The sequence below is a fragment of the Pyrus communis genome, chromosome 17 (genome assembly GCF_963583255.1).
Source record: "Pyrus communis chromosome 17, drPyrComm1.1, whole genome shotgun sequence".
Classification (NCBI taxonomy): domain Eukaryota; kingdom Viridiplantae; phylum Streptophyta; class Magnoliopsida; order Rosales; family Rosaceae; genus Pyrus; species Pyrus communis.
Window position 1 is genome coordinate 14,872,124 of NC_084819.1, and position 24,640 is coordinate 14,896,763.

The 24,640-nt window shown below is 38.1% G+C and overlaps 5 protein-coding genes across 5 annotated transcripts; 1 reads left to right on the forward strand and 4 right to left on the reverse strand.

Moving 5' to 3' along the window:
• Positions 1-189: 189 nt before the first annotated feature.
• LOC137723659 (reticulon-like protein B12) lies at positions 190-2,037 on the reverse strand. Its single transcript, XM_068462858.1, has 4 exons — positions 1,856-2,037; positions 1,378-1,558; positions 840-1,051; positions 190-742 (listed from the first exon to the last, which is right to left on the reverse strand). The coding sequence occupies exons 1-4, from the start codon at positions 1,920-1,922 to the stop codon at positions 573-575; spliced, it is 630 nt and encodes a 209-aa protein (XP_068318959.1). The 5' UTR covers positions 1,923-2,037; the 3' UTR covers positions 190-572.
• A 1,542-nt stretch (positions 2,038-3,579) lies between these two features.
• LOC137723126 (ataxin-3 homolog) lies at positions 3,580-7,113 on the reverse strand. Its single transcript, XM_068462295.1, has 2 exons — positions 6,692-7,113; positions 3,580-4,779 (listed from the first exon to the last, which is right to left on the reverse strand). The coding sequence occupies exons 1-2, from the start codon at positions 6,935-6,937 to the stop codon at positions 3,775-3,777; spliced, it is 1,251 nt and encodes a 416-aa protein (XP_068318396.1). The 5' UTR covers positions 6,938-7,113; the 3' UTR covers positions 3,580-3,774.
• A 1,122-nt stretch (positions 7,114-8,235) lies between these two features.
• LOC137722960 (OVARIAN TUMOR DOMAIN-containing deubiquitinating enzyme 3) lies at positions 8,236-10,576 on the reverse strand. The gene is made up of 7 exons (XM_068462095.1): positions 10,365-10,576; positions 10,166-10,253; positions 9,896-9,959; positions 9,529-9,634; positions 9,216-9,270; positions 8,821-8,874; positions 8,236-8,477 (listed from the first exon to the last, which is right to left on the reverse strand). The coding sequence occupies exons 1-7, from the start codon at positions 10,523-10,525 to the stop codon at positions 8,334-8,336; spliced, it is 672 nt and encodes a 223-aa protein (XP_068318196.1). The 5' UTR covers positions 10,526-10,576; the 3' UTR covers positions 8,236-8,333.
• A 2,027-nt stretch (positions 10,577-12,603) lies between these two features.
• On the forward strand, positions 12,604-17,663 carry LOC137722480 (acetyl-coenzyme A carboxylase carboxyl transferase subunit alpha, chloroplastic-like). The gene is made up of 12 exons (XM_068461489.1): positions 12,604-12,871; positions 13,207-13,614; positions 13,699-13,773; positions 13,895-14,002; positions 14,153-14,313; positions 14,424-14,538; positions 14,628-14,782; positions 15,129-15,180; positions 15,259-15,327; positions 15,800-15,877; positions 15,951-17,088; positions 17,311-17,663. The coding sequence occupies exons 2-11, from the start codon at positions 13,288-13,290 to the stop codon at positions 17,085-17,087; spliced, it is 2,277 nt and encodes a 758-aa protein (XP_068317590.1). The 5' UTR covers positions 12,604-12,871; positions 13,207-13,287; the 3' UTR covers position 17,088; positions 17,311-17,663.
• Positions 17,664-18,911: 1,248 nt separating this feature from the next.
• Positions 18,912-19,956, reverse strand: LOC137723550 (steroid 5-alpha-reductase DET2). The gene has a single exon (XM_068462747.1). It carries the CDS (start codon positions 19,786-19,788, stop codon positions 19,003-19,005), a length of 786 nt encoding a protein of 261 aa, XP_068318848.1. The 5' UTR covers positions 19,789-19,956; the 3' UTR covers positions 18,912-19,002.
• Positions 19,957-24,640: the final 4,684 nt, after the last annotated feature.

A 24,640-nucleotide genomic window follows, 5' to 3' on the forward strand; every position in this document is an offset into this window, starting at 1 on the left:
CCAGAATAATCCTCAAAAATTCTTTTGTTACGCTCCAACCAAATGTTCCAAAAAACTGCCAACACCAAACAACATATCAACCTGAGATTGAGATTCAAAGACGTGATTTTTGAGCAAACAAAGGTTTTTGTAGTATCTAAAAGGAATTATCTTTCATATGTTCAGAGACCTTTTATATACGTCCTTGATATTTTGTACGAGTCGAAATGAAACTCAGGATACATGTAAGACTCAAATCCTGGTATAAAACTCAGCATCAGATTACAAAAGCTCATGGTTCGTTCAAAGAAAAAAAAAAAAAAAAGATTACAAAAGCTCATGGTTCTTTGACTGGACATTTCTGCAATTCTCTCAGATACTATCTCCTTACAACTTCACTCAAACCTAAATTGTAACTTCACTCAAACCTAACTTGTCTTGCAAGGCACAAAAATTAAAACTTTGGGGAAGAAAAGATAAGGGGGGTATTATATAATTTCGAAAAGAAAAAAAAAAAAAAAAAAAAAACCAATCGCACTTGACACTTCGCCTTAGCACTCTCGTGACCTTAACCCGAAAGGAAAGAAGAGAAATCAACTTAGTTTCGTCTTCACCAAATCCTCGTTTTGAAATCTGTTTACATACTCGTAATCTAGCTTAATATACAACTGCAGCAACTTCCTGTACCCCATCATGACATATTTGTCCACAAAATCCTCACACCTCTCGTAGAGCGCCGGAATTGTTAGAACAATGACAAGACCTGCACATCGGAAAACAAAAACATAAAACTGACAGAAATTACGACATTTGAATCTGGTGATGGCTTCAATCCAATGGAAATGAAGCTTTAAACTTACTGGTGTAGCTCAAAGTAAGGAAATCAGTCAAGCCGCCAACAAAGTAGATCACCAAGAGGGATGTAGCTACTTTGAAGAACAATCTTGAGTCCTTTCCCAGAGAAATATTTTGGAAACCCGAGAGCAAAGCGTTTAAACGAATGCGGATGAAAGATGCCATTTCGTTTGCCATTTCTTCCGATAAATGCAATTCAGGCAGGGGAGGAGCTGGTCTGTTTACAAAGTAGGGAACGTGAATTGAGAGTGGCAATGTTGACACATAAACATACGCTAGCCATTCCGAAATCTAAGACAGTGTTCGGATAAAAACAGCAAAACACGAAACATCTCGAGGAAAAAAAAAAATGCTACAAACCAGGATGTTTCGTGTTTTTCTTATAAGTTACAACGAAACCTGTTTGGGGTTCAGTTGTTTTCGATGAAGAACGATGAGTTTACATGAACTGAACGAATAATCAACCGATTTAACTACATAAATGTTACAATTCAGTAAAAGAAGCTCGGTTCAAATCAAGAAGCAACAAATTTTTGCGTGTACCGGTTAAGAATGGCGGCGGATTTAGCCCAGAGAAAGAGAGTTGTCATGAGGAGGAGAAGAACACTTGATGCAAGTGATAGCAGAGTGTAACCAGACTTCTCAAACACCAGCCAAACACATAGAGTTATTGATAGTATCCCCAAAGTCACATTCTTCCGCCTCCACAGAATCACATCTGCAACTGTAAAAACCACAAAATCGGATCTCATCTAGATCAAAACTTTGTAAGGAATTGCGGATCAAATGCAAACTATCCCGTGTCGGGGAGAATTGCACTGAGGCTTTTGAGATAAAACCGGCACACCTGATGCATGATGCATCTTAATTGCATACAGTACAACACCGGATATCAAAGTGAAATCGAACTACATTAATCAAGTCTATACTTTTAACTTTGAGAGCTCCAAAATACTGGATTACAATTTTAATCAAAATTTTAATCACAATTTAAGTAGAATGATAAACAGATCAGACTTACGAAGACCTCCTCCAAGGATCTCGTGAAGGGTTCTGTGCCTGTTGAACAACCTATCGGATGAACCCATTTTCCAAAAAAATACAGCCTGGAATTCCAGTTTGGATCTCCAAGACACAAATAAAGATGTTGGCTTTGAGTCCTTAGTAAAAGAGAAATAATGGGTTCCATGTATATATATTATATTATATATGTGTGTGTAAATACGGACGGACGGGCGTTAAAAGTTGCGTGCGGTGGTGGTCAGAGAGACAGAAGACTGGTTTGGTATTGCTGTGCTTTGAAAAAAAGCTGCTTCTGTTGTGCTGTGAGAATAAGCAGCTGTGAAATAAAGCAGCAGAGTGTTTGGTAAACTTTTTTGTAAAAGTGCTTTTGAAAAGAAAAAAAAACAGTATTAGAGTGTTTAGTAAACTTTTATGTAAAACAGATGTGAAAAAAAATTGGTTTTTCAAAGCTGGGTTTTGCAGCTTCTTGTTTTTGGCTTTTTTTCACCCAAAACTGTGAAAAAAAGCTGAAACTGAGTGTTTACCAAACACAAAAACAGCTCCCAGCTTTTTTTTATAGCAGCTTTTTTCAGAATCACCTCAGTACCAAACCGGGTCAGAGAGTGGTGGCTTTCAGCTGAAAAGCGTCTTCCCATGGCTTTTTCTTGCTTTTTTCTACCTTGCTTCTTTTAATTTTTTTTCCAAAATGTACAACTATTAAATGGTTTTATTTTTCCTTGATTTATATACAACAATTAGTCAATTACTGTCTACGCAGAAAACAGAGAGAGGGATCAAACTGCTGCTCTGCTCAGGTTGGCTGGAAACTGCTTTTCTTAAATTAAATATCCCGTTTGTCATTTTCACCCTTCAGTGAGTCTACTTTTAAAGGGTACTACTGTCATTTCGAGGATATTCTCGTCCACTTAGGTTCGTTGGTCGGCTCTTGAGGGCCCATTTTGCGACCACGATCGATCACTCCGTTGTTGGATTTTTTTTTATCGATTATTTTTGGTAAATAATACAAATAATATTCTTCCTTTTTATATCATCTTAGGTGTCATTTGATATGGACAACCACATCATTTGAATTAATCAGATTTTTAAATTTAATTCATTATTTAATAAACTAATAATTAAGAAAAAATAGTTAATTCAATGATGATTGTAATAGACAAGGAGTCCTTCAATCAGAGTACTAGCTAACTTAATTATTGATTAAGTACTTGTTTGTTATCTTAATTATGTTTTTCTTTTTTTTTTGAACAAACAATATTTTTTATACTAAGAGAGATGGGATTGGCTTAATCTCACAATGAGCTAGCAATAATGTTATTCAAATTCGTCTTTGCCAAGATCGAACCTTAGACCTCTTACTTATAAGTGAAGAGGAATACTGCTACACCGTAGTACTAAATAACTATCTTAAATGTTTAAACTTGTCAACGTTAGTTCTTTCTGGTCTACTCCTAAACTTGGGAATGGAAAGAAAATGCTTACCTTCAGAAGGAAAGATTCTTGCATAAAACCAACGATACATTCCTCTCTTCCTAGTCACCTGAAGAGCAGTATAGGAGAGGAATGTATCGTTGGAGGACAGCCAAGAGTCTTCCGCTCAAAAACTACCCCCAACAGATGAGGCAAGAAAACTAGACCTTTGAGAAAATGTGACAGAAACTTATCCCCAATGACTTATGCCTCCAAGAAGCATTACCAAAATGCAAAAAAATTGTAATCATCCAATGGAAAAACTGGGAGGTTATTTCTTCAAGTTTATACATTTTGAGTTGACGAAAGTATAAAGTATAACAGTGCTGTATACGCGGCAAAGTGCGATGACTTTGCACCAAGGATTGTAAATCAACTGTCTAACCTGACATAGATCATTGCCCTCAACCATAAACATAAAATTTAAGAAAGAATATACTTTTCCTTTGCTCAATCAATTTTCTCAAGGCTCTCTGAACTTTCGATCTGAGGGTTGCCAGTGCTGATCCGAGGATTGCCAGCGCTGATCTGAGGGCTGCCAGTAATGTTCTGAGGATTTCCAGTAATGTTCTGAGGGGTTCCGGTAATGTTCTGAGAGGTTCCGGTAATGTTCTGAGGGTTTCCGGTAATTTTCTGGGGGTTTCCGGTAATGTTCTGAGAGTTGTCGGTGCTGTCTTGAGGGTTTTGGGTGCTGTTCTGAGAGTTGTCGGTGCTGTCTTGAGAGTTTTGGGTGCTGTTCTGAGGGTTGTCGTTGCTGTCCTGAGGGTTTTGGGTGGTGTTCTGAGAGTTGTCGGTGCTGTTTTGAGGGTTTTGGGTGCTGTTCTGAGGGTTGTCGGTGCTGTTTTGAGGGTTTTGGGTGCTGTTCTGAGGGTTGTCGTTGCTGTCCTGAGGGTTTCTGCTGCTATAATGTGGGCTTCCGGCTTGAGCACAGGCAATGGCTGGGGTAGAATCCATAAGACTGGCAGCTATAGCAGCTTTCAAGTCCTCGTCTTCCATTTCTGAAAGCAAATCTGCTTCCTCATTTGATAGAAATTGTGCGGAAGATTGTGGATTCAAATTTGTTCTTTCAGGTTGAGCATTTGTGGAGTTGCAGGATTTAGTTATCCTCTCAGCATCTTCAGGTGAAAGCCACTGCCCATAACCATTAGAAGCTTCGGAGGATGAGATGGGACACTCTTTTGGGAAGTTGCCTCTCACCAGGAAAATGCTCCAACCCGAGCCTTTTAGTGTGTCCAGATAGGCTGATAGGTAAAACTTTGAGAGATGCAATGGAGCCGCATAAAGACTGTCGAAATTATACCACTCTCCACTCACTTTCCGGATACAAAACCAATGATCCTGCAAATGACAGATAAATGCATTTTCAAGCTCAGGATCTATCTGGGCGGGCTCAGCAACCGGAGAATCAAGGGGGATGACCTGCAGATCCCAAACCTCTAAAGCCTTTTGTAGAACCTGCAAAGGAAAAGTTCAATGGTTTGCAAATCATGGAAATTCTGGAATCTCTTGCAAAGCAATAATCATGATCGAAAATAATGAAACTGCAACCTGTTGTTACAATGAAAGCTTAAAATCAAATTAACCAAAAAAGCCAACTACATACTTGTATATAACCACTAACTTTGTTTGGCAGCATAAAATGATAAGGAAATTCAGTACAAAGCTAAATTACTAATATATCAACTCGGTATGGAATGGAATCACACCCAGCAAAATAAAATGCTACGGAACTAAAAATATTTCCAAATTTAGTAATTACTATTTTGCAAATGAGGAAACCCGAAGGCAAATCCATTTCAACGTAATAACATATAAAATAAGTCCATATAAAAGAACCTAATTTAATAGCTTGTTTTGCTTTTCCATTGTCAATGTCATATATCCATATGGTTCATCGCCAATTAGGGTAACCACAATCTGCTCATGCTGGGGGAAGGTGTACTCTCCATGGGTGTATCAAAACATGTCGAAGCGTAATCATCAAAAAGTATATAGGACCAAGTCACTTACAAGCTTCCATTGGTGAAATAAACCGCCATGAAAATCAAAAAATACCCTTGGAGGAAGCACATTTTCCACCAGAGATTTGTGACTGGGAGACACAGGGGGTTAAGGCCATGACAAAGTAAAGTGTAGTAGTATTGGTACTCTTGAATTTTTCATGCAAGTGAAAAATAATAAAACTGAAGAACAAAAGAATAATTCAGTACGAACATTTGCATATGTTCACTCAGCATTAACAGTTTGACTCACTAAGGCATCGTAATGACCTCAACTTCACCATTCATACAATACCACACCCATAAATTGTTCTATCCCTCATTTAAAACATCCCATATGTATACATATCCAATTTGTACAGACACGCATACATAGGGGAATAATCAAGTGAAAAGCCCTTCATCCAAGTTAGTCTTACTAAAATACAGATCTGGCATATTGGCACAATACAGCTTCATCATTGCCTCTTAAACCTAGATGGTTAATACCACGAAAAACAAAAAACTTGGATATTTTAAACCGCAAAACACGTGGCCACGCACACGCACGCACACACATAAAAGTAAACAACTAATCAAAAGTAATTGGTGATCGAGTCCTTTGGTACATGTGGACGCACACACAAACACATGGAAGCCAAGAACTAATCATAGTAATCAATAATCAAGTTGTTTGGTACTGCTAGTTAACCGGTACTATCAGCTCTAGTATGAAACAACCACGTGACAAGCTTTTCTTGGCCAAAAGTTATTCAAGGCATACGTCCAACGGAAAGCCATGCCAAGATTAACCTCAATTCAACATGGCTCCAGTTATATTCCAGAAACCCTCCCTCGCACTCAAAGAATAAAATTACCACACCACTCCTCTTTATAACATTACAAAGGTTCAAGAACCACCTAATCAATCTTTTGTAAAGCCAAATCCCAGTGCTTTTCTCCTGGTGGAATAATGGAATTAACTAATACAAATCCCATGACAACAACACCCAGATGGAAAGCATCATCTCTCTGTAAATCAAACCGAGCCACATTCATAAACAATTAACAAACAGAGAATCATATATTCAAAATGTTTCAAAAAACAAAAGACTCTACTTTTTCCCCCTTCCAACTAGCTCAAACGTTAAATTCAGAAACCCAATAACCCAATGCAACAAAGATTACTAGATAAAATCACAGACTAACTCTGTCGAAAGTGTTCCAAATTATACAATAAATCAGTAAAAAAAAGAAAGCCAATTTAAGTTACAGTGAAAAATGAAAACAGAGAATGTCGATACCTCCAAACAGAAAAATCGAAATTTTGCTTAAAGACGGAAGAAATAATTGAAATTTGAGGATTAGAATTAGAATTGGGACCTAACCTGAATACTGAAATCGCCGTCCAAGGAGACGTTGTGAGACTCCTCGGAGAGGAAATCGCCGGCGTGTGAGCCGCCCTCGACGAGCATCATCTGCCGCTCCTTCCGATCGAGATCGGAGGCGAGCGCTGCCAAATCGAATTCGGAGAAGAAGGGACCCTGCAGCACCGTGTTCACGCAATGCACGGCGCAGAGCTTCGACTCTTGTACCTCGTGGTACAACATCCCTCCGTTGCTCGCCCCTTCCATCACAAAAACAAAATACTACAAAAAAATCCCCAAATTACAAAAGACGAAAACCCTAGATTCTCACAATCTTCGTGTCTGAGAATTGAGCAGAAATTGGATTGAAGATATGCGGGAGAAAGGCATAAAAGGATTGAAGATTGAGGAATTGACAGGAAAAATACAAATTTTGCGTTTTATTTACATTTTATTTATTTTATTTATTTTATAATATGGAATAGGGAGTTTAACGTTTTATATGCGACGAGAGCGTTTTGGTGAGAAACCACGTGCATGACACGTGTAAAGACGCGCGAGGACAAGTTTCGTTTCTTTCTGCTTTTTGTATTTTTAAGTTTTTGCTCAAAGTGGGAAGGAAGATCTAAATCCAATTCATTTCAAGGACCCAAATATGTCAATGTATTTTGTACTTTGATTCAATTCCGGATCATCGTCAGATTCTCTTTGTAAAGATTTAGAAATTCGTGAATTATGTTTATTCATCATACATCGTACGATCAGAAATTATTTTAAATATTTTTATTTAAAATTAAACACAAACAGTACTTGACAAAAATTAACCGTACGATATACGATGAACGGACATGATTCACGAATCCCCAAGATCCTCACCAAAAGGATCCCCTAAGATCCTCACCAAAAGGATCCGGAGAGGATCCTGTTGGCTTTGATTCAATTAAAGTAAGTAATTAAGGGTTAGTTTGGAGTTGTTGTGTCGTGAAAAGAACGTTGTTTTCAGAAATAGATGTAAAATTTCTTTTGTTTTTTGCTATTTTGGACTCATAATTTTAAAAAATGGCACTTTTTTCCATTTTCCAAACACAATTTTAGCCTCAATTTTTTCATAAAACTGCTTTTAAAAAACATTTCAGCAATAATTTACGTCACCCATTTTTTTACCTTTTTAATTATTTATGTTTTGAAAGCCAATAATATGATATAAATGTGGTTATGCTCTGACAAACAACTCTCAACTATTAATATGTACTCACATGAGAAATTTACATATATTTACGACTAACAATCACTCATGCACGTTTCGACAATTACCCCTACCATTCCTCTTTGTAAAATGGAAAAAATTTGCCGATGCTTTTTGAACTTCTATAACCGTCTTCGCACTCGCCTCTTTAAATTTTAATTTAGTTTTGAGCACTTTAATCTTTTTGAACTTTCAAAAGAAAGCACTAGGGACTTGGCCATATGGTACACAGGGCTGGTTTCGGTTTGGTAACTCAACCGAAAATGTCAAAGAACCGAAATTTTGTGTGGCAAACTAAAGAAGACACATTGCTATTAAATTAAAACAAAAATACAGTTTGTATTCAATTCTAAATCTATCTTGATAGTTATACAACAACAAAATGCATCTCTCTCTCTCTCTCTCTCTCTCTCTCTCTCATACAAGCAGATCATAATGGTTCCTGCCACTGTATAGGAGTCTCACAACCTTTCTGGGCTTTTTGTTTCTAGAACCTTTAGTAAACTCGCTTCCATATTCTGCAATCGGAATGAAACCAGAACCCCGTCCACCACTTGTATGCTGCAAGTTATTTGAACCAACAGATCACAACTAAAACACAGTAAATGTCACAATCCGATTAATTGAAGAGAAAACGCGCTGCTAGAATAGATATATAAACACACACTAAGAAAATGTGCAATGCCAACGATCTCCACCCTTATAACAATATCCAAATGCCAACGTAAGAAGATTATATATTGGGTTATAAGGTGGGGAAAGAAATGAATGAAGATGCTCTGTGCACAAATAGTTAGCAAGTCAATGATTTGGATCTTTTCTTATGTTAGTTTTGAGTTATCTCCAAAACTATAAAAGACACATTGGCATCAATAAAGATAAGAATTCTAAGTGAGAAATATACCTCATGCTCCGGTATGTAAACAGTGATTGGCTGCCCACATAACTTTGACAGAACCTGCAGTATTGAAGAGGGTGATAGGTCACACAAAACGCGCAGGATAGAGTGAGAGAGAGAAAGAGAACTCAACATTCACATAAACAACTGCGAGAAATGAATTACAGCAACAAATATGAATTATAGCATTTGGTTTAAAACATCAACTCCCTCCATCTATTGGGGACTATAAGCCTTTAATTGAAGGCTAAATTACAATGATTAGATAACTTCAGATACCACCTAAAACAAAACTTGATTGATAATATCTACAGCTGACAATCAATGATACTATTTCTATAATACATACACAGCGACAAAGTGTTAGAAATGAAATAGTCTGATCAAGAAATCTGACTGACCAGCAGCTCGGACTCTCCTCCCCAGAAATCTGGTCTATTGATGCGCTGGCAGTAACTGCGGAAAGACATTTACAAATATAGGAGATTAATTTCCATTGGGGTGTGATTTTCACACATCCCTTTTTACTTCTCACACACCGTTTTAATTTTTGGCCGTCGGATCGAATGAATTAAAGAAGATCAAAGGACAGAAATTAACAAGAGGTGTGTGGATAGCACACCCCATTTCCATTATAACGACATACCAAGGCACCTGCCAGAAGAACAAAACCTGAAACCGCTTCTGTAGTGAAAAAAAATGATAGAGATTTACCGCTTTAAGGACTCATCGACGGTGATTGCAACCAGAGCAGGTTCATACTTAACACGCTCTTCCTCATCTTCGCATATAACCTCTTTCACAGCCATCCGTAGTTCGTCTATGAATTCACAATACTTGGTCATTCTCAATTGCCAGTTTGCCCACCAAAAATAATAAGAATAAAATTCCAAACCAAACATTAGTGCAACCTATACCAGTCCTAAACATTCTCCTTGCAACCAATTTATCGAGCATTTTGTTTGATATAATAAATTCAAACAAATTCGACAATTCTTTTCTTGACGTTCATTGGATAAGTTCCAAATCCTTGAAATCCACATTGAAATTGAGAAGTTTTGTGTAAAAATCCAGCATATACCTGCATCATCTTTCTCTTGCCTTGGGCTAAGAGGAACCCCTTTATTCAAAGCCATTCCTTTCACCTGAATAAATTTGAGAACTTTGAGAGAAAGGGATAGAGCTTAAAATTTACTAGTTTTAGGCTTTTAGCGGACGTTCAGGATAATGCGCCCGCCCCCACCTAAGTTTGAATCCCCTTCCAGTACATTAGAGTAGTCTAAAATATAGACAGTGAAGAAATTTACTTTTACTGGTTGTAAGTCTGAAATGTAAAAAAATCAGAAAATACCAGAGCACGAAATAAACAGCGTCCGTCGCCGGTAACTTTCTGAACCGAAAAACGTTCAACTTTCTTCATCGCCGACGATCCTCTGCCTCTGTAAAAACGAAAAGGTACGAACTTTAGGGTTTAATTCTTATGAAGTCAAACAAAATTAAACGAAAATCTAAAAACGACGAAATGCTGAAAAATAGAGTGGGAAATTAACAGCGGCGGTCCAATTCTAGCGAAGAACCGGTGGCTGTGGTCCCCAAACGACGCCGTTGGGTTCACCGGAGAATTGGAAGTTGAAATTGAAAGGACTGGGGAGGCGGCGAGCTCGAACCGAGCAGTTCCATTCCTTAGCTGCTCGAGAATTGACTCTGCCATGGAGAAAGCTGCTCCGGGACGACGACCAGTGGATGGATGTGAAGGCTGAGACCGGATAAAGTAAATGCGTGGGGGTTGAAACGGCGTCGTAGTCTGTGAGACGAAGCCGTTTGTAGTTTGGGCCTTGGCTTTTTAATTTCCTACGCACAGGTAGCCCAGTCCCGCCTATAAACAGATTGGGCCTCGGCTTTTTAATCGTTTTCCATTTTATCCCTCATTTTCCTTCTCTCCTCTCTTTGAGGAAAGTATTTGTGCATGCATGGTAAACCTCATGCTTCAGGTAGCATTCCTCTTTGACGCCGGTACCGCGGGGGACGATGAGAGGCAACATTCATTTTCAGTAGGTAGCCCAACCCATGACGCGTACAAAACTTTTTTTGATGCATTACTAAAGCGGGGTATGAGCTGACAGTTCAATGCAGCATGTCGACGAATACAACTTAATTACCACTCATACACCGTCATATTAGCTAAACTCAGCACTGCTCAACGAAACCTACATCTCAACTAGCCCAACAATGTGCAATGCAATAAGCCAGTTAGGAGTCAAGCTGCTAAAGTCATTGAGGTTAGTGTAGCGGTGATAATGAGTTAGGTAATAAGTAAGAGTATGCTAGATTCAGGATTCGAAACCTCCAATGTAACAAAATAAAGAATAAAAAACCATCCTTACAAAAAATTAATCAAATTATAGATTATTTCATTCACTATGATAACAAGTTAACAACTACCATTATCTCATCTTTCATGATGAACTCCAATTTTTAGTTGGTTGTGACATCCTCATATTCTCATTTTTTTTTTCTTCACTTATTTTTAACCCTCCATTTACTTTTCCTTTCGAGCTTCGTTTCTATGCCATGATATTGTAGAAGTTCTTGTTGTGTATGAGGAGAAATTTGTTGCTTGTTATTTGTTAACACCAATAGCATGGGACCGCCCACCAACCAACAACCTATAACCTAACAACGATAAGAATTAGAGAGGGAGGTTCCAATATTTTCCACTCACGTCACGCCATTTCCTGCTCATTTGGAATTTGGAGGGGCCGGCTGGCAATATCTGGTCCATCTTCTTGTCTTTGTTTTATGTCTTAATTTACACTATTTAGGGTGGCTTTGTGAATACTCACCCACAAAGCACTTTTAGACACAGAGCGTTATGGAGAAAATGTTTTTATTAGAAGCATGTTGTTGTTGGATTCAAGCGGATTGTATTGCGAGGGACTCTTAGCGTTCTTGTTGATTGTCTGAAAGGTTCTTGTGTGACTTCTTGGAGGCTTAATTGTAACACTTTGCATGAATATTAAGGATCAAACATGCATTTTATTTGTTATTGGAATCTAAACACTAATGTGCCTTTAGAATCTAAACACCTTATGAACTCTTTATATCAAACAATGACATCTTTATCTTTATAGAAGTACTACTAAACGAGTCAAAAGGTTTGTAACACATTGTGGGTATATGCGATCACATAATATGATAAATGTGCATCACCTATAAAATAAAAATCACAATCGTTTTTAAAATAAAATTGATATTTAGTTTTCATCTATTTTGAACGTGTGAAAAACATTTTTACATATACAAAGTCTTGACCATCGCCTTCACATTTACTATTATCATATGCCCAAGGGCCAAGGGTAAAAGGAATGCACAATACATTCATGTATCTATTTTGAACGTGTGAAAAACCTTTTTACATATACAAAGTCTTGACCATCGCCTTCACATTTACTATTATCATACGCCCAAGGGCCATGGGTAAAAGGAATGCACAATAGATTCATTCATATATCCATTGTACCGTTCTTCTAATGATTCATCTTCACTTGAAAGTGAGATGTCTTAGATTTGAATTTCGTGAATATCAAATTCAATACTAAATTAAACTACCCATCATATGGTTTAACCAAACTCAGGAGTGTAGCCCTAGGAGTTTGAACATCGACGGCATCGAGCCCCAAGTCACGTGCGCAAGAGCCAGAACCACACTTGCCTCAGAATCCTCTCTCCCCTCAACGGCCAAACCGAAAAATGCTGGCTATTTATTTATAATTTTCCTAACTCGAACCAGGTCCCTCCCCCACTGAGTCAACTCCCTCCCAACTCGGAAGTCTTAAGAAGTATCGCCCAATTCACACACGCACGCTCGGCTCTTAAGAAAATCCCAAACGAAAACTGCGTCGCTCTCCTTGGCGATCTCCACGAAGCGCCATTTCTCTCTCCTCTCTCTCCCTCTCCTCCCTCGCATTGCCAATAATAACACTCGTTCATCTCTCTCCGCCCCCATTCTCTTTCGGATCATCCTCTCTCTGCGCGATCTCCAATCAGCTACTTTCCGGTAAAGTTCGATTTTCCCGAGAAAATTTTAGCTGTTTGTTTCATTTCTCACTATCTCTATCAATTGGAACACTTGAATTGGGTTTTTTGTTTCATGCATGTTGAATATTTGGTTCATTTTTTTCGTTTTCGATTATTTTTTTCTGCTTGATTACTGGAAAATGGAGGAATGATTGGGTTTTGGGGGAGAAGGTTTGTATCTTGCCGTTGAAATCATGGAAAATCAGCTCAATTAGTTCGATTTTAAAGTTTTTTAAGTTTAATTATGTGGATTTTGTTTTGGCGGGGAGCTGCTAATTAGAATCAGAAACTATGGATTGGTACTTTTTGTTCTAGATAATCTTGGATTTGGAAATCGTTGATCTTATTGGCGAGATCAGTGTGTAACTTGGAGGAATTAGCCTTCGGGTTCGGAGAATGGCTTCGATATCTCATTCTCCACTGGCGTTTGCTGGAACAAGCACCGCTTCGGATCTTTTCCGGAGCTCCAGTAATGGCGTCAGCGGTTTTCCGTTGAGAGCTTTAGGGAAGGTGCGGTTGGGCATGAGGAGGAACGTTGTGTTGGCCGCCAAGCTCAGGAAGGTGAAGAAGCACGAGTACCCATGGCCTGAGGATCCCGATCCGAATGTCAAAGGTGGAGTCCTCACTCATCTCTCTCACTTCAAGCCGTTGAAGGAGAAGCCCAAGCCGGTTACTTTGCCGTTTGAGAAGCCGCTTGTTGATATCGAAAAGAAGATCATTGATGTAAGCCTTCTAGCTGGTTTAAGTTTTTTTGTTTGTTTGACAAATTGTCATGCTTTGTTTTAATGAGACCTTTATTGATCACAGGTGCGGAAGATGGCGAACGAAACTGGGCTGGACTTCAGTGATCAAATTATTTCACTGGAGAATAAATACAACCAGGTTTGATGAATAAATGCATGGTTCTTGTTCAGTTATAGAATTAGTAGCTAATGTACATATTTTGATTCCTGTCCGATTCTGGTTCTGATGTTTTCTCCGGACCTACATCTTTTGATTTCAGGCTTTAAAGGATTTATATACGAATCTGACTCCTATACAACGCGTGAATATTGCACGACATCCTAACAGACCAACTTTCCTTGACCATGTGTTTAACATTACTGATAAGGTCTGATACTGATTTCTTTACATGCTTACGGACTTTCTGTATACAATTTGATCCTAAACTTCCCTTTTTGAAAAAATGAGTCAATTAGTGGGCTTGCAAGTGGTGGAAATAATTGCACACTAAATGGTTTCTTTATTTTAACTTATACAGTTTGTAGAGCTTCATGGGGACCGAGCAGGGTATGATGATCCTGCTATTGTCACTGGTATAGGAACTATAGATGGTAGAAGGTATATGTTCATGGGTCACCAGAAAGGTAGAAATACGAAGGAGAATATTATGCGTAACTTTGGGATGCCTACTCCTCACGGGTACGCAAAATGACAGATAATTGTGCATTTGATAAGATATAAAATTAGCTTTCATGTCCAACTTAATCTGCTTTACGAAGTTTAATATTTGGAATGCTATCAACATGCAGTTACCGGAAAGCTTTGCGCATGATGTACTATGCAGATCACCATGGTTTCCCAATTGTTACTTTCATCGATACCCCTGGTGCATATGCAGACCTTAAATCTGAGGAACTGGGCCAAGTATGTCATAGTTGTACTTTAAATTCCAAATGGTTTGTATTTAGATTTTGTACTAGGTCATATAATTTGTTTGTTTTACAAACATTCAGGGTGAAGCCATAGCTCACAACTTGCGGACTATGTTTGGTCTGAAAGTACCTATTGTCTCTATTGTCATGGGAGAAGGTGGCTCTGGTGGTGCCCTTGCCATTGGCTGTGCTAATACATTACTAATGCTTGAAAATGCAGTTTTCTATGTTGCCAGGTAATTTGGATTTGGTTTTGTCTGGTTCAGTTTCTTGGGGAAGTTGTTCAAATTGAAATCTGCTCGTCTTTTCTTCATTGTTTGAGTCACCAGATGATTCTCATGTGGTGGTGTACAGAGTACTAGGTATACTAACTGTGTAAGATATATCTCTAAAGGGGTCACTTCCCTGGAAGGAGGCAAAGACTGTAGGCATGCCATATATCCAGATTAATCTGAGATATATTGAGTTCTATATATAAGGAGATTAGCGATTTATTTACGGCTTGTTTTTCTTTTTACGTTCCATTAAGCATCAAAATAACTTATTGTCTTTTTGGGTTTTCTCTTTTCTTCTTATTTTTAGTCCAGAAGCATGCGCAGCAATCTTGTGGAAGAGTTCTAAAGCTTCTCCAAAGGTCTACGCAAAATTTACCATTGGCTATCTTTAATTGATTAGTTGATTATAGACTATTAAAACTTACGTTTTTCTGTAGGCTGCTGAAAAGCTGAAAATTACTGCAACTGAGTTGTGCAAGCTGCAAATTGCAGATGGAATCATCCCTGTATGTTTTGCAAATCCCACCATTTTAGCTTGCTATATGTTTCTTTTATTTTAAGAATGCGGATATCTCGAAGAAACATGGTAGCTTGATGACATTGTTGTTTAAAAAAATTCTGCGGTGTTCTTTGGGGTGTGCTTGATAATATTCCTTTGTTCCTTTATCAAACTCGTCCTTGTCATTGGAATCGTTGATATATTAGAAAAGGTCATTCCTAGCTATGAATTTTCTTTTCTTGTTAATCTTTGTTCAATTTTGTCAGTCTGGCATAAACTTTTCTATTATTTTGCCTTTGGCGGGAACCTGATACAGATTCTTTTACTCAAATTCACTTGTTTTCTTTGTTTCTTTATCCCAGCTTACCCTATCTCATTGGAAACATTGACATTCCAAGAAAGAACATTCCCTGATTTATGCAAATTTTATGTGTTGCTAATGTGGTATCTAAAGATTCAATTTTGTTTCCCTTTAACAGGAGCCGCTTGGCGGCGCGCATGCGGATCCTGCATGGACCTCTCAACAGATCAAAAATGCAATTAACAAAGAAATGGATGTAAGTGACTTCTCTTCGACAAAAACTAAATTTACACTATCATATTCTAACTTATGTCTTTGGTTATGTTCAGGAGCTCCATAAGTTGGACACAGAAGCATTACTAAAGCATCGCATGATGAAGTTCCGGAAAATTGGTGGGTTCCAAGAAGGAATTCCTATAGATCCAAAGAAGAAAAAGAACATGAAACCAAAAGAGGAGCCTGTCCATGTGAAGACTCCGGTTGTAGATTTGGAGGGTGAGGTTGAAAAGGTAAAACAGCAAATCTTGAAAGCCAAGGAATCTTCTAATGAGCCTCCATTGGTGCCACTGACTAAGACGATAGAAAAACTGAGAAAGGAGGTGGATACTGAATTTTCTGAGGCAGTTAAAGCCTTGGGCTTGAAAGAGAGGTTTGCCACATTGCGAGAAGAATTTGCAAAAGTAAATGCACAGAACCAACTCCTGCATCCAGCTCTAAAAGCAAAGCTTGATAAGCTTAGGGAGGAATTCAACAAGGGGCTGCTGACGGCTCCTAATTATGAAGACCTAAAATATAAACTCGACATGTTGAAGGAATTATCAAAAGCATATGATCTTGCAGAGAGCAACAAGAAGGCTGCAAAACTGAAGCAGGAAGTTAACAAGAAATTCAGCGAGATCATGGATCAGGAAGATGTTAAGGAGCAGGTTGTGGCACTTAGGTTTGAGGTTGAAAACTCTGGGGTGTCTAAATTTGATGATTTGGATTCCAGCCTGAAGGAGAAAATCGTGGAATTGAAGAAAGAGTTGGAGTTTGAATTTATTGATGTCCTCAAGTCATTGGGTTTGGATGTTGAATTAAAAGCAAAAGACCCAGTTGAGCAAACTTTGCCCTCAGAAGTTAAGAACAAGATCGAAGAATTGAATGGAGAGATTAATGAGAGAATTGAAAGTGTTGTCAATTCGACAGACCTGAAGGACAAAATTGAGCTACTGAAGTTAGAGATAGCAAAGGCAGGGAAAACACCCGATTCAGCAGCCAAAAATAGAATCGTGGCATTGGAGCAACAAATCAAACAAAGCTTAGCAGCAGCTGTGGAATCTTCAAATTTAAAAGAGAAGCATGAGAAGCTGAAGGCCGAGATTTCCCAAAGTGTTGGATCGAATGGAAGTCTGAAGAAGGACGATGAAGATTCTTTCTCCTTCGATGCATCTAGAGTAGTGGGTGCAAATCGCACCTTCAGTTAATGTGAGTTCATCTACTTTCCCATTCTTTAATGAGTGAGGCACTACATTTTCCTTTATGCTTATCATTTGATATGTTTCCTCTCTGAATTATGAAATAACAATTTTTAAGGGTATGCATGATCAGAACTGAGTGGATTATACTGTTTCAGTTGTAGTTCGACATGTTCTTTATTGGGGAGTCTGCCTTTTCGATTTACACTCATTAGCTTATGATTTTCTGCAGTACTTCTCTTTTAGTCGGCTTGTTTGCTGATATGGTGCCCGGAAGAGGATCTTGTTCGAAACAGATGGAAGTGCCAAACGTGGACAAATGGGGTAACCTTAAGCTGTTGTGAACTGCCTTTTAGCATCTGTTGACATCTTGCAATAGCGTAAAAGTTTTGCCTTTTCGAGGAACAAGGAGACACATCTTAGCTCCATAGTTTTCTGCCTGAACTTTTATATTAGGTTTCTATAATCTATTTGTTTTTTTTTTATTTTTCCCTCTATTTTTTTCAATTAAGTGCAATTTCTGTTTCTATAAATAGACACCAAATAATTTGAGTTTCTCTTTTTATAGATTCGGATCGCTCTGTATAGATTGTGTGGGGAGGCTAATAAATCGTTTTCGATACTTCTCTTTCTTTAACCCCTCCTGCTTTTATCTTCAAGGCAATATGCCTGAGTTGCAGTGCTGAATAGATCTTTTGCTGTTCAAGATTTTCTTTCATTGAACTCTTCTACTCTTCTTCGGAACAAGAATCTCGCTCTGGTCAATATTGTGACGGCAGAAGCGGATCACGGTCACCATACATATTGGCCGCAGCGAAATTCTTGTTCCGAAGCATACGTAGGCTGCTATCTGATTGCTTGAGAACCAAGTTTCGTTTGACTCAGATCAATTTGAGTTTATTCTCTCGAAATATCGCATTCAGTCATACATCCATGTCCAAGATGGTTTGATTCCTCTTTTTCCCGTCAACGTTTTGTTCGTTGGAGATGAATTTTACTTTCCACATTTTTACCGTAAAAAAACTTACAAGATATTGTGTTTTTAGCCCTTTTACAATAGGCCGGATAAATGAAAAAGTGAGTGAGATACTAACATATTGAATTCATAGAAATCACACTCTTACATGGGTAGGAAAATTTGAGTGTGATACCAACATTGAACTCATGAGTGGTATATTAAACTCATGCGAGTGATCAATATATTGAACTCACATTAGTGTACTAATAGTGTTATACATATCAAATTCAGGTTATTTGATTCCGACACTTACTCAAATTATTCCGAAATGCCTTAGTAACCTACCTTTATATCCAATTTTGTCACTGAAGAAGGAATATTGTGGATTATCATTCATTTTGATTACCACTTCAAATCACTATAAGAAAGTTGACAAAGTCATTAACATTAGTTGTACAGAATAAGGTGAATAAAGATCTCTAAGTGACTAGTGAGATTGGTAAAGGCAATATCCACCCTTTATCAATCTCATTTCGTACAACTAATTTTAGTGACTACTGTCAATCATTGTTTGTGCCAAGTCCACATTCTAACCTCATGATTTAAACTGTTAATTTTTTTTTTTCTTCAGGTTTCATCCGATATCATCCTCATAAATCTCCTCCCAAATTAAAAATCGTTCAGTCATTTATTCATTGATGTGAACATTTTGTTATTTTCAAGATTGTGTCCGTCCCCATTTCAATTTGAGCGAACTTTTGTTGGGATTTTATTTGAATGGTGATCTAAAAAATGATCGATTCTATACGTGAGATGTACTAGAAAGTGAGCGCCAACAAATTATTAGAGTCCTATTAACTAATTAACGCTTGAACGCATTCACATTGACAAAGAAAGTACAACAATAATACCAATAAGCGAAAAAAAAGCCCTTCAATTAGTTTTTTAGATCAACTCAAAGGCCTTTCAATACAAGAATGGGATGACAGCTTTTCTACCCTTGGGATAATCCTCCCCAAACTTCTCCAAATACCACCGGTGATTCGCACGTGCCCTAGGCACCAAGTTTGCACACGTGTAAAGAAAAAACCCCAGCCCTACCCAGGACCACGTCATCACTGCCCATCCTACCCACTCCACAATCTCCCCATAGTAGTTTGGGCAGCTCACCAACTCAAACCACCCTCCTTTCGGCACTTTATACCCCCCACCCTCTTTTTTCAACCCCACAAGGACGCTATCAGACCATATATTTACACCCATGCCATAACCAAACACCGCCAACCCACCCATAAACCGCCACCAAAACCACCCGTCAGATTCATAATCTTTGTACTCAGAAACCCACCTGCCCTGTAGATACGCATTCAAAAGGTTGAAACCAAATGCCATTGCCGCCACACTCACCGGAAAACCGCCGGCGGAGGATTTGGAACTGGCGGTGTTGCGGTGGAGGCGGAGGGGGTAAAGGCAGGTGCGGTGGAAATAGTGGAAGAGAAAGGGGGTGATGAGCAAAAGGGCTTTTGGGTTGGAGGAGTGGCGGCCGGAGGGGAAGAGGAGGAGGGTTAGCCAGAGAGTTGGGGATTCCATGAGGAACCAGGCGAGGGGCGGGGACATTGTGGGGCCCCACCCCGGGCGGCGGTGCTTGCCGTAGGGTGCTTGGAGGAAGCGGAGGGAGATGAAGGTTGGGGGAGCTATGAGGTAGAGAGCTATAAGGCAGTTGTGGAAGAAGGTCTGATCTGATGATGCCATTGGAAAATGGAGGAGGATCAGGAATTGCAGTGAAGTGGGAGAAGGGATAAGAAGGCAGATGGGTTTGGATTAAGATAAGATTTGTTTGCTAACATGAGCCCCTCTTCATGTGCAAACCTAGCAGGGGTAAAACAGGAAGCACACTGTGCTTATGGGGAGAAATTTTTTATTATAATCGGAATACGAATAATACATTGTATCTTTTCATACAAGTTATGAGAACTTTTATTTTTACGTTATTAATTTTTTAACATATATATCATACTAATTGTATAATAACACATGATGTACAATTTGTTTTTAATCACACCGAAAAATCTCTCGTGTTTCAAAGTGTTTTGGGTTTTAGCATAGATTAAATTTTGAGAGTGATTTTGTGACGATGTGATTATCAAATAATGATGATTTGACTTTGGCAAGTACATCGCCTAGGTTGGTGGGTCTTTTGGAGGGGATTGTTCTTCTGGATGCACACCTTTCTTGGATTTTGGGCCCAAAACCAAAAATTGGGTGAATAGGGAAGGAATTATATGCTACGCGTACACGTTATGGGCTGCACACTATGTAAGATGTTTTTGAATAACTCCGCATGGTTGATTCTTACAGGCAACTTTCACCTAAAACTTAGTCCTAGTTTAGCATTGAGGTGCTTAAAAAAAAAATAGGAATGAAAAAAAGTTTGAGCAAAATTTGTGTTTGGTAACTCTGCTTATTTTCAAAATCACTGTCATTTTAAGCTGAAAAGTGGCAGAATGTTGCTTCTCAAAACCGGCTTTTTTTTTTTTCAAGAGGCAGGTGAACAGTAGAATTTTAATGAAACTTTCACAATCTCAAAAATACCCTCCTCCGTTTCTCCTTCTTACTGGGTTTGAAGATCGAATCATCCTGCATACCAGTTCCAAATTCTCAAACTTCAAAAGATAAATAAATTAATTAAAAACATAAAAGCAGCAATTTTTGTTCCCGAAAAACCAAATTAGTAATTGTTACCATCCAAGGAAAGGACCTGAAATCAACTGACTCATGGAGATCAAATTGGGCAAATTGACAAAATCGTCAACGCCCGTTTTCAACTTGACACGGCGATCCACGACCGTCGGAGTGGGCGATAGTGACCCAACTTCCATGACCGTCTCCAACACCTCGTCGTCTCTAAGCATATGCCTCCGCAACTCCAATTGGGACTTCGTTAGAATGCGAACTAGGTTTGTGAGATTCAGATTCGTGGTGCAGTTGCAAGCAATTCAGGCTTTATTCGATTCGAGCTTCATTTAGGTTCGATGGCAGAGATTGCAGGTATGGCTTTAAACTAGAGGTTGCAGATTTGATGATTTGGGTTTGACTGTGTCTAATTCGATGTGTGTAGCAGCAGCAGAGTGTGGGCTTTGTAGTTGGTTCGTGCCTTGATTTGGACGCAAATTGATGGACAAAAAAAATCATATTTTTTTGGTGAAGTCGGTGAGGTTTTTAGGGAGAGTGGAGAGATGCACGTTCATGGGGAACTCTCTAGGAGTTGGACTTTTTCAATGAGTTTGGTGCAAAGGGTTTTAATGGGGGAAAATATCTAAATTAATAATAATAAAATACTAATAAAAGGATTAAAAAATAACAAAATCTCGTTACGTAGCAAAAATTTAGTGGGAAAAATGCTCCTAATCGTAGGGAAAAAGAGTACATTAAGATCAAGCAAGTATATTTAGCAATTCACCTATATTTGTTAAGAAAATTAAATTAATGACACATTTAGTAGTATACCCTTTTTGGTCATTTTACACAGTCACAAATATTTTACATAAAAGTTTACCAAACACTAAAATACTGTTTTTTTTTTTTTTTTCCAAAAGCACTTTTACAAAAAAGTTTACCAAATACTCTGCTGCTTTATTTCACAGCTACTTATTCTCACAGCACAACATAAGTAGTTTTTTTTTTCAAAGCACAGCAATATCAAATCAGCCCTTAGTTTGATGATATTTACACAAGTGTAGGTGGGTAATTGAACTGTTTTATTAAAGCAGTTCTTACATTTGGTTCTACTGATGGGACAAAAATGTATGTTATTTAGAAAGGTCTTACGAATATTGTGATTGAAGTGTTCCTACTCAAAATTTTCATACGTATAATTGAATTTGCGTGGAAATCCATCACTTAGTGAGTAGGAACTAGTAGTGCATCAATTTTGTTGCCATTTGAGTTCAAGAACTATTGGTTATCAACTAATTTTTGATCTAGTGGCATTTCTTTCTCAATGTTGGGAGTAACTAGTAACTCATCAATTTTGTTGTCATTTAAGGGTCCAGTTCGAACAACGAACAACCAATGGTTATCAACTAACTTTTAAATCTAGTGTCATATTGTGATGTAGATTTGTTATTTGTTGTTTTTTACTGCTAGTTATCCATCGATTGTGCATTCTATTGACATTCTGAAAGAATTTTACTAACGTTATTCACATACATATATGTAATAAACTATAATCGATTACACATGCATTAATAGTCAAAAATCACTATCACGTGCACAAATGATTGCTTGTAGCATAAACCTTACCAATTTTGGATTTAGATGAATCTTGATCGAATTGACTACCAGAAAATTTTTAGCCATCGTCAATCATGCGTATCATGCACTTGCATATAATTAAAATCTAACTAAACTCACATACTTGATCGAGCTTACATGTCTCAATGGTCAGAAATTACCAACGCATTTATGATTCATACCTTTTTTTACCTACATTACAACTTTTGATCAAATGTGACAACCTAATGTGACGATCGATCCAAAACTTACCATTTTATATGACACTATTAGATCTTTTGAGCCGAATGTTCCTTAACGAATGGCCTATTTTATATGACACTACTAGTACGTTGGACCATTATCCACGACAGTTCGGTTGAGTTCTAGGTTATGTACTAGAATTATATCATTTCAACTCCACCTGGTATTTAACTTTGTTTTGAGATTGAGAGTGCTTGTACTCGAATCTTAACTTTTTTGTACGACGTCAAGGAGCAGGTTGTTCACGTGTAAAGTTTAGTAAATACACATATTTCACATTACCTAATTAAACTTATTCACATTTAAGCTTGAAATTTCGTCAAACATAACTTCAATAACTTCCCTATGAACCTAGAGAGTTTTAGCCATCTATAATTGTATACTTTCTTAATTATACATACATACATACACACACACACTGTCACATCCCGCCCTGGGCAGGACCACTTTCCGGGCCCGACTCCACCGTAGCACGATATTGTCCGCTTTGGGCCCCGACCATGCCCTTACGGTTTTGTTTCTGGGAACTCACACGAGAACTTCCCAGTGGGTCACCCATCATGGGAGTGTTCTCACGCACTACTCGCTTAACTTCGGAGTTTCGATGGAACCCGAAGCTAGTGAGCTCCCAAAAGGTCTCGTGCTAGGTAGAGATGAGAATATACATTTAAAGATCACTTCCCTGGACGATGTGAGATGTTACACACACACAAAACATACGAGAACTTTATTATGGTTACAAATGAACCAACTTTGATGTTATATAAACCAGAGTTTACGTAATAAAGTATGTGTTTCACAATAACACTCAAAAATCACATATACAGTAGTAAGTGATTGATCGTAACATAACCTTTTGGTCATCTTAACATTCACGATCTTCATTCGGGGAACTGAAAAGGACAGAAGAAGGATCAAGAAGCCCCCACCCAGAAGAGAAGAGTATCAAACTGGCCAGGTATCTTCTGAAAAACATACCAACCAAGTGAACCCACGTGGCGGGTTGTGGTGGAGGGAAGTTGGGGAAGGGAGGATCTTTGCTTTCCGAAGAGTTGAACTCTCCATACCACTTTATGGGATCCTATTTTTGGACCTTTAGCCACGTTTTCTTTTGTCGTTTTCCTGATTTTGCCAATCCTGGGCACACAAAGCATGTCTCACACTCCACTCCCCCGTCCTTTTCTTCTTTCCAATTTTCACATTCCTTTTTACTGTCATCATGTGATCCCTTAACCTTTTTACCAACACTAATTTAATTTTGAAAAAGACTTACCTGCATCGGATATATTTTCTTACAATTACCTTAACCTTAATTATTCACTCAATTTAGATATGTATAAAAGAAGTATATTCTCGTGACGGGAACAATTTATATGTCACGGTTACACTGTTGTTGTAACGTTTGTGTCCATAATATAACACAATATGGACGAAAACTTACGTATGTATTTATATTATTAACACAAAACGTCACTGTAGCAGTGTTCTATCATGTAATTCTTTTTTCTAGTGACAAGTAAGTAGTTTTGTAGCTCTCAAAAGAAAATGGCTCACAAGTTTCCAACCTTTTTTTGTTCCCAAATGAGTTGCACCCTAAAATGGTTTGATGGGCTTAATTGTTTTAAGGATGCATTACAAATTTTATTAACTAAGCACCAAAAACTATTTTGATTTGGAAAAAGAAAAGGTACTTAAAACCTAAGTTAGTCACTCAGTACTATGGTTCGGTGGTATTTCTCTTCACTTGGAAGTGAGATGTCTTAGGTTCGAATCTCGTGGATGATGAATTTGATACTAAATTAGGCTACCCATTGTGTGGCATAGCCGAACTCTCCATCCCTTTAATGTAAAAATATCGATGTACTCAAAACCTAGGCTAACCACATGAGTGCTTCAATATACTTACCAAGTTTTCTTTCTCTTTATATTTAAAGAGCGGTGCTACACACATTAAATTTGTGCACCAAATAATGTGACACACATTTGATGTACGTACACTAAAATTTTTCTTAAAATACTTTTCTTGTTTCAATCATTTTTTATTTGATTACTTCTCAAATTATGTTCC